At 39.9% G+C, this 12716-nt stretch overlaps 1 protein-coding gene across 2 annotated transcripts; it reads left to right on the forward strand.

Moving 5' to 3' along the window:
* Window positions 1-1380: 1380 nt before the first annotated feature.
* LOC101846158 lies at window positions 1381-11972 on the forward strand. Of its 2 annotated transcripts, none has more exons than XM_005105313.3 (6): window positions 1381-2204; window positions 5531-5733; window positions 6839-7000; window positions 7606-7807; window positions 10052-10247; window positions 11424-11972. In XM_005105313.3, the coding sequence occupies exons 2-6, from the start codon at window positions 5560-5562 to the stop codon at window positions 11638-11640; spliced, it is 951 nt and encodes a 316-aa protein (XP_005105370.1). In that variant the 5' UTR covers window positions 1381-2204; window positions 5531-5559; the 3' UTR covers window positions 11641-11972. The 2 variants fall into 2 exon arrangements, with proteins under 2 accessions (XP_005105370.1, XP_005105371.1); XM_005105314.3 differs by having other exon boundaries at window positions 1381-1884.
* Window positions 11973-12716: the final 744 nt, after the last annotated feature.

The raw sequence follows: 12716 nt of genomic DNA on the forward strand, positions 1-12716 counted from the left end.
CCCCCCTCCTTCTATATGCCCACATTTACAAAAACTTAGATTAGATCACCAGCGCATGGTTTGATATCTTGACTCGAGAATACACAGGGTGATCCAAAAAAAACCTTTACAACTTGTTTTGTAAATATCTTCCTCGATACTGAAGTTTTGCTTTTCAGATTTGAACATAATGTTAGGAAGCCAAAAGGAATTTGTTTGATATGTATTTTAGATAAGTCCATTAAATGGTTTTGCTCTATATATAGCGCATAAAAAAACAACCCATTTTCAACCTTGTCGCCATTTTCATAGCATGGCCCACCAGTTCACATTAGGCCTACCACTAAAAGTGGGAACAATCGCGCCATATTGCAAGCTACAGCAGTCTAACAAGTCAACAGAAGTCTGCAGATATTATTTTTCTCAGATTTTGTTTGCCTGCTGAGATCATGGCTACGTTTAGTAAAGAGCAGAGAGCTTTTTGTATTGAAGTTCTGCACACTGTATGGAGAGAATGCTTAGGTGCCCTCAAGACCTTTGGCGTCATGAGTAGAGAAGTTCCGTTAGTTTGGATCTATAGCGAATCAGAACTAAAAAGTTCTTTAGAAAATGACCACTTCAGGTCGACCACGCACCGTGCGCAGCCCTTTAAACGTCACCAGAGGGCAGATTGCAGTAGCCGAGTCCCATGAGACGTCTGTTCGTAGACGATCTGCAAGCTAGGACTTTCCTACACATCAACAGTCTGCATTCTCATGGCAGATCTTAACCTACGACTCATGTTCATTTTCGCTAGGCCGAGATGACATGGATCAGAGCATGGCAATGTGTTCATGATTCCTCGATTGTCTTGTGAAGAGGGATCATTTCCTCGATGACTTTTGATTTGGTGCAAAGCCCATTTTCACCCTGCGGGATATGTTAACTCCAAAAATTCTGTCTATTGGGCACCTCACTTTATTGTCTCTAGAAGCCACTTCTTAGTGAACATGTACAGTGTATGTGGCTTTAAAAGCTCATGGTTTAGCAGGTCCTTGTGTTTGGGTGCCACTGAACATTTCGAACGACGAGTTAAAAGTGTGTCGAGTCCAAAGGGGGGAATGTGGAGCACTGATTCTAGGAATTTCAGAATGAAATCATTAGGTTTTTAAAACTCTGTAAAAGAAATTAAATATTGTTTAAATTTCACAAGGATGACAAATTGATGTCAAAGAGAAAATAAAGAAAAAGGTCAACTAATCTTTTCACGACTTCCTTAACAAGATTTTTAAACATTGGTGAACTTTGCGTTTTTGGGTGCTTTTTTCTTTTAGCCGTTTCCGTTTTCAAAACATGTTTCTTCTTCGTGGAGTTAATATCAAACAAATTCCTTTTGAATGAATTATGTATGTTCCAAATTACAGCATTCTAGAACAATTTTTGCGCAAGATATTCAGAAAAAAAGTTGTAAAGTTTTTTTGGGATCACCCTGTAGATTGATATCTAATATTGGACTGTTCAGTTTACACAACACATTGATCCGTTGGCAGGACAAAGATCCTACACTACAAGATGGTTTACTCCTCTCTTTGATCAGCCAATTAAAAAAAAAAATAGTGTCCTCAAATTGCCAGTTGTGCCAATTTCCGCCGAAGGGGGTAATCCAGGGCATAATGTTGTACAGGATCTAAGACTTTCGTCGATCCTACTTGGACCAAAGTTGCTTGGACCAAAGATTCATCATGTACAATCTTTGCTTGGACCAATTGGACGGACGGACTGAGTATCGACAGAGAGCGGTATCGATCCTTTCATTCTAAGAGAAAATTATTAGAGTTACATCCCCTGATTAATGTAAACATGTTATTCAATAAAATAACCCAGGCCTTGTAAAATCCTCGCTCATCGTACAGCAAAGCAAATGAGGTCAATCAGGTTTCATAACGTCCAGACGATTTTATTATAGATAGATCTAGTCACGTGTGTTTTATAATTGCCCATATCCTGCAGTATAAGAAGGCTTCAGAGCTGCCAGTCAATCGATCACATTGCACAAGTTACGTATATTACCTTTTTTCTACATCATTGGTCTTGTCTTTGGTACACTGGACAAGTGGACTGCTGACTGCTGTACATCTCTCAGTCTCAGTAGATCTAGAATCTAGATATCTAGATCTAGATCTAGACTTCTCTAGATCTATTTTATAATCCAGTCTTCAACTTCAAGTTTCAAGTGTGTCGTATCTGTAAGTAGCGTTGCAGTTAGTATGCAGTTAGTACGTACAGCATTACACAGTGTAACACAGTGAGAAACGTGAGCGTGCTGGCTCTATGTGTCCTAGCCTAGTTTTGACGTCCGTATTATAATATAAGAAAGTGGCTATTCTCACCCGCCCGGAAGTTCTCGCAAGATCAACTCCTCCCCTCTTCTCTCTCTCTCTCTGTCTCTTTCTGAATACTGTCTATCGGTGTGGACGATCAAATTGACCAAAACAAAGTTTAAAAATGATGTTAAAACACAAAAGTAAATAAATTTGGTTGTCTACAAAGATGCTACGCCTATTTAACTTTTCGAATCGAGCCGAACTACGCGGGTCGCCATTTTGTTTTGCCCGGAAATTCTCGCGCTACTCCTCTCTCTCTTTCTCTCTCTCTCTCCACTGCCCACAGACAAAATTGTACGCTTTTAGTAGGCTACAATTGTAATGGAACGTTTGTTCACGGCACAGAATTCTACAATTTTTCTGTTATCACAGTGTAGAATTCTGTGGTTTAGGGTGAACGCAAAATTTGGTGAACGCGCACCGGGTGAGAATAGCCACAAGACTCGCCTGCACTATTCAATTCTCACTCCGGGTGAGAATAGAGGTGGCCATAATATAATAATCCAATATAAAACAGGAGTCCTCAAACAGATCTAGATCTAGATCTAGAAAATCTAGATCTAGATATATATATCTAGATCTAGATCTACACTACACTACACTAACACTAGGCGATTTTGTAGTTTCGTTCGTTAAAATCAAGAGTAGGGGGGTTTCAGGGGGGGCTTGCCCCCCTGACCTAAAAAAAAAAATGAAGTGACTATTTCTCTGAACGTTCGGAGAAATAGTGCCGATCTTTATTTCTCCAAACGGTTGCCGGCTTCCGGTCTCGTGATTTTTTGATTATTTATTGCGAGAGTTCGGCGCCAACTTTCATTCTGCCCCTCTTGGGGCACCGCATGGCAAGCCCGCCTACATGTACCCTTTGCCTTTAGTAACACCCACCGCACGCCCACCACCATCATGCACATGTACACACACAAACTTATACACACACTAACTAAACATGATCAGTGGGCAACTTTTGAACGTATGACGAGCTGAGCTGTGGGTGGAGAGACAGTGTGAGTGAAAGAGCGGTGTTCAGTGGAAAATGAGACGAACACATCTGCCTCTCGATGTTTAAATCTCTTCGTTTTTTTCTATTATCTCTTTAAACTCCGCAGGCAATATTTTGAAGTGACTATTTCTCCAAACCGTTTCCGTTCTCGAGATTATTTGGTTATTTGCAAGAATTAAGCGTCGTCTTTCTTTCTGCCATTCTGCGAGGACTGGGAAGAAGCATTTTTTGCGTCAAATTTTCTAGAGCTAGAGATTTTTCGATGTCTGAATATTCAGATACTTCAGTTGAGGTTGGGCCAATGTTCCCGGACTATGCTTTATTTGAAAATACCTTCAAAATTAGGTACTGCGAGAAAACAAAACTGATCGACCTTGGCAGTAACCTATTTTGCATTTTTAGTAGTCATCCAGCAAAAAATAAAATCCTTCATGTAAAAAAATCAACAAATCTGAAGAACAGAAACCTTTTGGAGAAATAGAATTCAGGTTTATTTTCCCGAACGTTCGAAGAAATATAGGTGGTCATTAACGGTCTATTTATTTTACCACTTTTTTTGTTACTTTTCCCAAATGTTTTTATTATGGACACTATTATCTCTGAAGAGTAGTTTTGCCCATTTAAGTTAAGTTAATTTAACTGCTTCATGTTTAAGCTATATAGTATATTTAACATGCAGTCCTGTTGTAATCAGTTCTCCCAAAGATCTGACCTGTGTAGAATGGAAAGGAATATTCAGTCAAAACAATCCAGTCAATCGTTGCCATTTGAGGTTGAAACAGCAGATGAGACAAGTTCATAGGTAGCTTTTCATTATTATCCATGTACTGTTATATCTGTCGCAAGATTCAAAACTTTTATATTCCATCTTTTGAAAAAGCTGTTACATCCAATTATAATGCATTAAATTAAGGATGACTGGATCACTTTCCTGTGTTACAATTCTTGGGTTAAATGGCAGTTCTGTCCCTGTAGATGCGAATTTAGATGGCCAAATTATGCAAGTTACCGTAACACCATCCATGACATGTTTTGCACTTTTTCAACAAGAATTTTCATGATTTTCATGTTTTATGTACAGAAAAATTGAAAACAAAACATATCAGTATCAGTAATTTGTTGTGTATTAGGAAAGAAAACAATACACATCAGTCAGAAAAAAAAACTACTAAAAAATATAATCTCTGTAACTTTCAGCTGTAGATCTAGATCTATATATCTAGATCTCTATAGAGGAAAGAAAAATGTAAAAAAAATAATTTTTAAAAAGCACATCGGGACCTCTGATGCTGGCACATTACTAAAACCACGGACACCAGTCAAACATGAAACATCAGCAGACATGAGAACAAAAACTTTTGATGGATTGAAAAATGGAACATGCTCAAGGAACAAAATCCCAACCCATAATCAAGATCTTCAAACAAGGGAAATAACCAACTACTTGTCACTTAAATGAGACCTATTGCGGTGATTACTTCCCTTTAGTCACATGACGAGGCGGTAATTAATTGTATTGGGGGGACGTGAAAAAACGCAGGGAATCCAAAATTATGCAAATGTTGCAGAATTATGCGAAAAAACGTGGCCGCCATAATCCTACGGGGACAGGTAGTTGCATCAGGCAAATGACAAATGGTATCCGTTTTGAGATACCTTAGTGACCATCATCCCCATGAAAGCCTTTATCACTTCCATTATGTAACAAAGCCAGATGATTTTTTAAATATTATCATTATTCTGCAGCAAACATTGTTTTACAGTCAATAACTTTTTGGCAGGTGTTTCTTTCTTTCTGAAAAGAGAGCCTTTTTTTGGGGGGGGGGGGGTAAAAACTTGACATTGAAAAATAAATTTTTATAAAAGGCCGAAGGTATAAACTGATGTTCTTCACTTTGAAAAGTGGTTGTTTTAGGTTTGTGTGGGATTGAACAAGTGTCATCTTTAGGAAGCACGAAGTGGGGACTGTGATGTCCATACTTTCCCCTTGCAGGAGTACTGCCTGCAGTTTTTGTTTTTGTTTACCCAGTGATCAGGATGAGCAAAGCTACATCATGCAACATTTTTGTGTGCTTGACCTCAGTCACCACTTCACCTGTGGAATCAGTTCTAATTTTTTGCTATCTGGTGAGGAAAAGAGACTTCATTCATCCATTTCACTTCTTATTTATTCCTCTTTCTTTTTCAGTTTAAGCCACTTCAACTGAAAACTCCGTGATGGGTGAAGGTTTGTTAGACGACAACAACTTGGCCATTTGCGCCATTGTCACTGTGGCCATGCAGTTCTCCTTTTTCCTGATTGCTTGCACCTGTAAATTCGACAAAGTAACAGACTTTGCTGGAGGGACCAACTTTGTGGTGCTTGCAGTGCTTACATTTGGCCTTGCAGAGGTGAGAGTTGCCTTGCAAAAGTTGGCTTTTCTTTGTGGCATCATGGTGAAATCAGGTGCTTGTCAAATTAATTAAATGGAAAAATTAGCATTTTTCGAAGGCTTTGGCTATTCTAATTGAATTTTGGTGGGGGGGGTGGGGGGGGGGGGGGGGGGGGGGGGGGCTCACCTCTTATAGGGGGGATGAAAAAATTTTACTGAAAAACATTAAGTTAAAGCATAAAAAGTGTAAATTTTCAGTGTCCTAGGACACCCAAGCTATGGAAGTCACCAAATATCTCAACTTCTATGCATGATGGATGGATATTTCTTTTCTTTGGAAGTAAGACAGATCAGCAAGCTTTAAGATGATACTTCCACATGCTGATAAATAGACGATCGCCTGATTCCACTGCGTCATAACACATATATTATCGTCTTGTCTGTTTCAGTCTGCACAAGGGAAAAACTATTTATGTCAATACCAATCATTCCTCAATCACTCGTCATTTTTTCAAGTTTTGAGAAAATTAAAGAAAAAGATCAGCTCCCAAATCAGAATTATGTGTTGTTCATTTATTTTTCAATTGAAAACAAGAAAACAAAACGACACTATGTTGTAAGATGTCAGTTGATGTCTTTATTAAACAACTGGTTTTATCTGGGAACCCCGAGAAATTGACACAGACAATTTTTTAATGACAATTAATGTTTTGAGTTTGAGTTGTGCCCCCCCTGAGCCTTCAACTTCAGGACAAGTGCTCCAGGTCTCCTGTGGAAACTTCATAGATTTACACCTTTTTACCCTGAGGCATTAGGAAGGGTATAGGAAACTCATGCTGAGATGGACTTGAGTTTGTCAGGAATGTAGCTGTTTGCCTCCTTTTTTCTGTTTGGTTTTTATAAGATTGCATTAAAAGACTCAAAAGGCGACATTGATATTGTTAATATTATGAAGGAATGTGTGTGGTACAGACTAAGCAGAATTTTTTTTGTGCGTGACCTGGATACATTCATTATCTTAATCATCAGATGCTCTTTGTTTGAATAATGTATTGAAATTTGTATGTTTTTTCTCTCCCCCCCCCCTTTCCCACCAACACAAAAAATCGCCCATTCCCTTCAAGACTTTTGAGTACAGACAGATTCTTGTGACTGTGTTTATCGTTGTGTGGGGCCTCCGTCTTTCTGGCTACTTGCTGTACAGAATCATCAAGATTGGAGAGGACAATCGCTTTGACGACAAAAGAGACAACTGTCTGAAGTTTGCAGGATTTTGGGTGTTTCAGGTATGAGAAGGGGATGGTCGATGTGCACTCTGATAGGATCTTCTGCCTCTACTTTGTTGGGTGTTACTGTTCTTTTCTGGTTTCTTAAGAGCCTTACAGAATTGAAAGTTATGAAATGTAGACACAGAATCAAACAGTGATCATTTGGGTTAATTTATTTTTGTGTTGAAAGTGTACGCTTATGTCAAAGAAATCATTGGGAATTATTAAATGGATGTGTAAAAAAGAGTTTACCAGTAAGTGGTACAGTCCAGTACTATTGTTTATTGAAGCTTTCTGGAGATACAAATGTATGTTTTTCTCACCTGTGTTTTAGTGCATGTCACAGAAATAAGCTTGCTTGGTAACAAGAAACTAAAGGATTTGTCTTTCGCTAGTACACAACAGAGCAAATAAAAGATTATCTTCTTTGGTTAATATTTTTATGGATGGTTCTTCCCTTACTTTAAGCCACAAATGCACATTGGCACCATTAGATATGTAGACATAGATGCTTGCAGTCTTTATAGAACAAGTTGCAATGGATGTTACTGTCTCTTATTTCTGATTCTAAATTGCTATTGTCTTGCACAACATATTTCATTTGGTTGTTGTTGTTTTTTCAGGCATTTTGGGTGTTCACAGTCAGCCTACCAGTAATATTCATCAATGCTCCTATTACTGCTGACCGAAGCGATTATGTCACTCCTCAAGATGGTGTTGGAATCGTCCTGTTTAGTGTTGGACTTCTCACCGAAACTGTTGCTGATCTGCAGAAATTCAGCTTCAGGAATAACCCTGCTAATAGAGGGCAATGGTGTGCTACAGGTAATTTTACCATGCTCGTGTCATATTAGTTTTGGTTTTCTTCTTCTCCTCAATAGCGTTACCTTTGTGCGATATCTATCATATATTAGACCATCCTGCTCAGATCTTTTGTTGGCTCGCATAGCTTGTATTGTACTGAAGTATTAATGGGGTTGGCCACGTTTCCTGTCTTGGGGCCCTATGTGTCCTGCACTGCAGGAGGATGGATGGAATTTATGTACTTATTTTTTTATTTTTTTTTTGGTAAGTGTTTTAAGGCACTCGCAACTGTATAAGGTCATATGAGCACGCAGGACACATCGAACATTTTCAGCTGGTAAGTAATTTAGAATTTTGCTCGGGTGGTGGCTGAAGCCTATTCTTATAGATTTTGGACCATCAATGGATCTTTTACGTGCACAGCTTGCACGTGGTACCTTCGAGATTTTTCGCCCTTGTCCGAGAAGGCTAGGTGTAGATCTTTCCTACGAGAAGATTAGGGGTGTGGATGAAAGACAGCAGTAAGAAAGAGCTATGGAATAGTAGTAGAAAGGCTGCAGAAAGAGTCAGGAGCCCAGAGGAGGGGGCAAAGTAGATGAGGGGGTGGGGACAGAAAGTGGAGAAGAATGCAGACGACTGAACAGTGCTTGAGAGCAGGAAAGGAGGTGAAAGGAGACAATTTAGATAACAAAATTTCCGTCACGATCCAGATTCGAACCCTCATCCTATTGAATGAGAGGCGAACACTTTAACCTCTTGGCCACGAGAGCCCACTGGGATTTATTTCTGGTTCCCTTGAGATTTGGTCTAACACAAGTTGACTGTACTTAGTATTACTCATGTGAAAGAATAAAGGTAAAGACATTGAGGGACAAATTATTACTATTATTATTCTCTGTGGGCACTGGGAACAATGCAAGGAGGAAGAATTTTAATTGATGCAGTCACAGCACACTTGTGCTTTTTGACTAGAGTGGGAAACTGGATCAAAGATGGAAAGCTTTAAACTTCGGAGAGGTTAAGAGGAGGAGGAACGGCATTCACCAAGATCATGAGATTCAAGTGTGGACAGGTCCAAATGGCATGCCTCATCAAATTAACCCTCATCCTGCGGGAGCCGGGTTTATGTAGCCCGATAAGCCTATTTTGGCACCTCACCTGCGTTCTGGTCCCGAGTCAGTGTAGCTCCTGGCTCAGCGCACGCGCAGCGCGCATCCTCTTACGTGTCATTCAGGTCCCGAGTCGGATCCCCATCCACGCAGGTCAAGTGTGTGTGCGTCAGTCTGCTTGAGTTTGTGTGCGTTTGTGGCCTCCTTCTAGAACCACCTGCGTTGGTTCGTAATCGAGGCATACGTCCCATTCAAAACATGCCAAGTTGATAGCTCTAGATGTTCGTCCAATGAAATTATAGAAGAAATTGACCCACTTAGACATGAGGAGCTCGAAAGGATAGTCAGGAAACAAGACTTCCATTTTTCTATACAAAATATTTCAAATGAGCTTGATTTTGTATGAAATGATCCTACCTGATAAAAAATTAGCTTGTTTGATAGTTTTGAATACCCTTGTGCAGGTACAAAGAACAATTTGAGTGTAAAACATTCGGAAATTGACCTAAATTATCCCCTTTCGAACCTCAGGTCATTCATAACAACAAGAGCGTCCAGAAAGGTTATTCAAATGGGCGTAACTACTCGTAATGTCTTATCAGCTTGTGAGAGGGGGTTATTCATGTGTTTGTAACACTTTATAAATAGAAAGCTATGAAGGATAGAGCGTTATTTTCATCATCGGTTAACACACTCCCGCGGTATTCATGGCGAAAACACACGTTTCCCTGCGCACGCGCTGTACACCAACAGTACACACTGAGTGACCCCGGCGGCCTGCCCGGCACGTCCGACGTAATCGGTTGCTGATAAGATACGCATCTGGGCACAGACGCAGGATAAGAGTTAAGAAGAGACCTTTGTGATTGGTTATCAAGGTTAACCACTCATAATAAGCTGTAACCCCACCCAGGGGTCAGGTCAGTTCAAAGTAAGGAAAGGTAATTTCACCAGTTGTTGGCATGATCATGAGTCACCATGGATTCTTCCGCATGAGGATTTGATTAAAATCCCATTCCCTTAAAGTTAACGTCCCATATTTTCCATTCTCCTAAGTAGGCCTACTGGGATCTTAGGCGGAGATTATTGTATCACTTTTTGATTTACAGATTTCGAGTTTGTTTCACCATCTGATCATCCTCCTATTATTTTTCAGGATTGTGGCATTTTTCCCGCCATCCCAACTACTTCGGTGAGATCTGCGTTTGGCTGGGTGTCTTCATTATCAGCACAAGCATTCTGGAGGATGGGCAATGGGCGGCAGTTCTAAGCCCCATCTTCACCATCAGTATCTTACTTTTCCTCAGTGGTATACCCCTGCTGGAGCAAAAGTCAGATGAGAGATATCGCAGGTAGGCTGTTAAAATCTTACCTGAAATGATTACTGTACTTCATTTTTACATGGAGCAGCAACCGAGAATGATTTAGTTTACCTTTCATTTTTCAGCTATGTAAGACTTATAGATTTACGTTAAATGTGTTTGCTGGCTCTAAGCATTGGTGAAACCAATTTTTAACTTCAAATGAATTGACTGCAAAGCTTTCAGGATTTGAAGACATGTCGGAAGTACAAGTTTTGAAGAAGTTGGCTTCGAAATTTGTTGAGAGACTCCGAGCCTTAACTACTTTCCTCCTTGACTATCTGTGCTCTCCATTACTAATGTACAAGTGGACATGTGTGTGTCTTGAAATGAAGGAAACAAAGTAAGATTTCCTGAAAAGTATAACATTTTAATAAAAGTAGTGATTGTGATGTTGAAATTTGTCTTGGGGTAATCTCTCCATTTGCCACAAATATACATGTTGTCGAAAGTGCAGACTTTTTGTTTATTGGTTAGAATATTACTACAGTGGAGACCTGATATAACAGGGATGGTGGGACCAGAGAAAGTCCTGTTATATCAGATTTCTCACCCATTAAGTAAAAAAATGCAAGGGAAGTAAGCATTTGTGTACTAATCCAGCTGTATTATTTCATGGGTTGTTTCTCTTGCCACAAGTAGGTACCCACGAACAGGGGTTTTGGCCATGTGGTAGGCCTTCGCAAGATACATTATGCGCACATGTAGCTTGACTTAGGGCTGGATCGAAGTCTGCAGCACACCGCAGCCCTCTCTCGCTTCACCCGCTGCCTGTGCTTGCAGTAGCGTAGCTTGCGTGGGCTTGCTTCATCACTGCGTTACTCTCTCTCTCTGTCTCTTTCTCTCTGTCTCTGTCTCTTTCTCTGTCTCTCTCTCTCTCTCTCTCTCTCTCTCTCTCTCTCTCTCTCTCTCTCTCACACACTTTTTACACATTGTTAAAGAGCCTTTGTCTCTGCTATACCCGGTTGAGCTCCGATGAAGCCCTGTTATTGCCGATAACTTTTAATGCAGACAAAGAGTAGAAAAAAAATGGGGATTTTAAAAAATCCCTGTTATTTCCGGGCCTGTTATATGGTTTCCACTGTGGTTCATTAAATCTCAGCCTTTGGTACAAGTTGTTTTATTTTGTTGTTAACACAAGGAGTTTTCTGTTTTTGTCTTTTACAGCAATGCTGATTATGTGGCATACAAGAACAGGACCTCTCCTTTGGTGCTACTCCCGCCCCCGTTGTACGCCGTGCTACCCTCCTGCATGAAGTGCTGCTTCTGCTGTGAGTTCCCTCTGTACAACCACCTGAATGATGAAGAGCAGAGCATTACCCAGGCTGTGAACAAACAAAGTGGGGAGCCGGTTACAGAACAGCCAGGGAACGAGAAAGTGTAAGGGCATCTTTGTAATGTAGATTCTGCATTAGAAGGCCATGTCACATTCCAGCTGCTGGCCTACAGAGTAGATGGCCCAGGTTCAAATCTCCAATGGGGCTGTTCTACACTTGGGTTGTTTTTGGGGGAGTTTTTAAGGTTCTCCACCCTTTTGGCTTTCTCATATTGGAGATGGATGTTTCATTCAGAGGTCTTTAATAAACTCACAATGTTGAATGGATTGTGAAACCTTTATAATGACCAATCACATTCCAGCTATCAGTTGATCAATCAGTGTGCTTAGTGTCATATGTTACAGTATTCTTATGTGATTAAGTCATGGGGGGGGGGGGGGGGGGGGAAGCATTTATTAGTTATTCACGTCAGCAGCAACTCGAGGTACAAGCGTTTTGATAGGCTTTTTTATTGTAGATCTATTAGCATGCTGATGGGTATTGACATTTCTCTTGCATAAACATTACTTACAATTTAATTATTAGGTTTTACTATTCTCATAATGCAGAAGGCCCAGGAAGTTGTCTCACTAGCAAGGCAATCCCCAATGTCCGGATCGGATGCGGGAACAACTTTATCTTTACTATTCTCATAGGTTAATATTCTCTGATGAATTTTAGTGGAAATTCTTTTATTGTCTGTCAGCACTACTTTTTTTCCAGATGTTGTTGACTTTGATGTAGCAGCCCTCTTGTCATAATGTCAGAATGTCTTTACTAAAGACATAACTGTTGTTTGTTTTTTTATTCTTATACAAACATGTTATTGCTGTAATTTATTACACATATATTGAGGTATATTTTTGTATCAGTTGTTCATAAATATGATGCCCATGTATCAACACCAGAAGAATCTGTCATGTGTTTGACACTTGTGAAACATGAGAATATCTGTAGTTTCCTAGTTTTCAAGTTATGTTTTTAATGTTCTGTGTTCATGACAGGGACAAAATTGTTGTTTTTGTTTTGTTGAAAGTGTTGAAAAGAATAGGGCTTTTTTAAAACTTAAGACTTTGTAGATAACTTAACTTACAACCCATGTCAAACTGCCGTTATTCCCCTTGAGTTGCTTCATTCAGACCTA

Source organism: Aplysia californica, unplaced genomic scaffold, assembly GCF_000002075.1.
Source record: "Aplysia californica isolate F4 #8 unplaced genomic scaffold, AplCal3.0 scaffold00464, whole genome shotgun sequence".
Classification (NCBI taxonomy): Eukaryota; Metazoa; Mollusca; class Gastropoda; order Aplysiida; family Aplysiidae; genus Aplysia; species Aplysia californica.

Coding starts and splice junctions, on each gene's coding strand:
- LOC101846158 (XM_005105313.3), top strand. CDS start 5,560: ATGGGTGAAGGTTTGTTAGACGACAACAACTTGGCCATTTGCGCCATT. Junction 7,001..7,605: donor CAGGATTTTGGGTGTTTCAG/GTATGAGAAGGG, acceptor TTGTTTTTTCAG/GCATTTTGGGTGTTCACAGT. Junction 7,808..10,051: donor AGGGCAATGGTGTGCTACAG/GTAATTTTACCA, acceptor ATTATTTTTCAG/GATTGTGGCATTTTTCCCGC.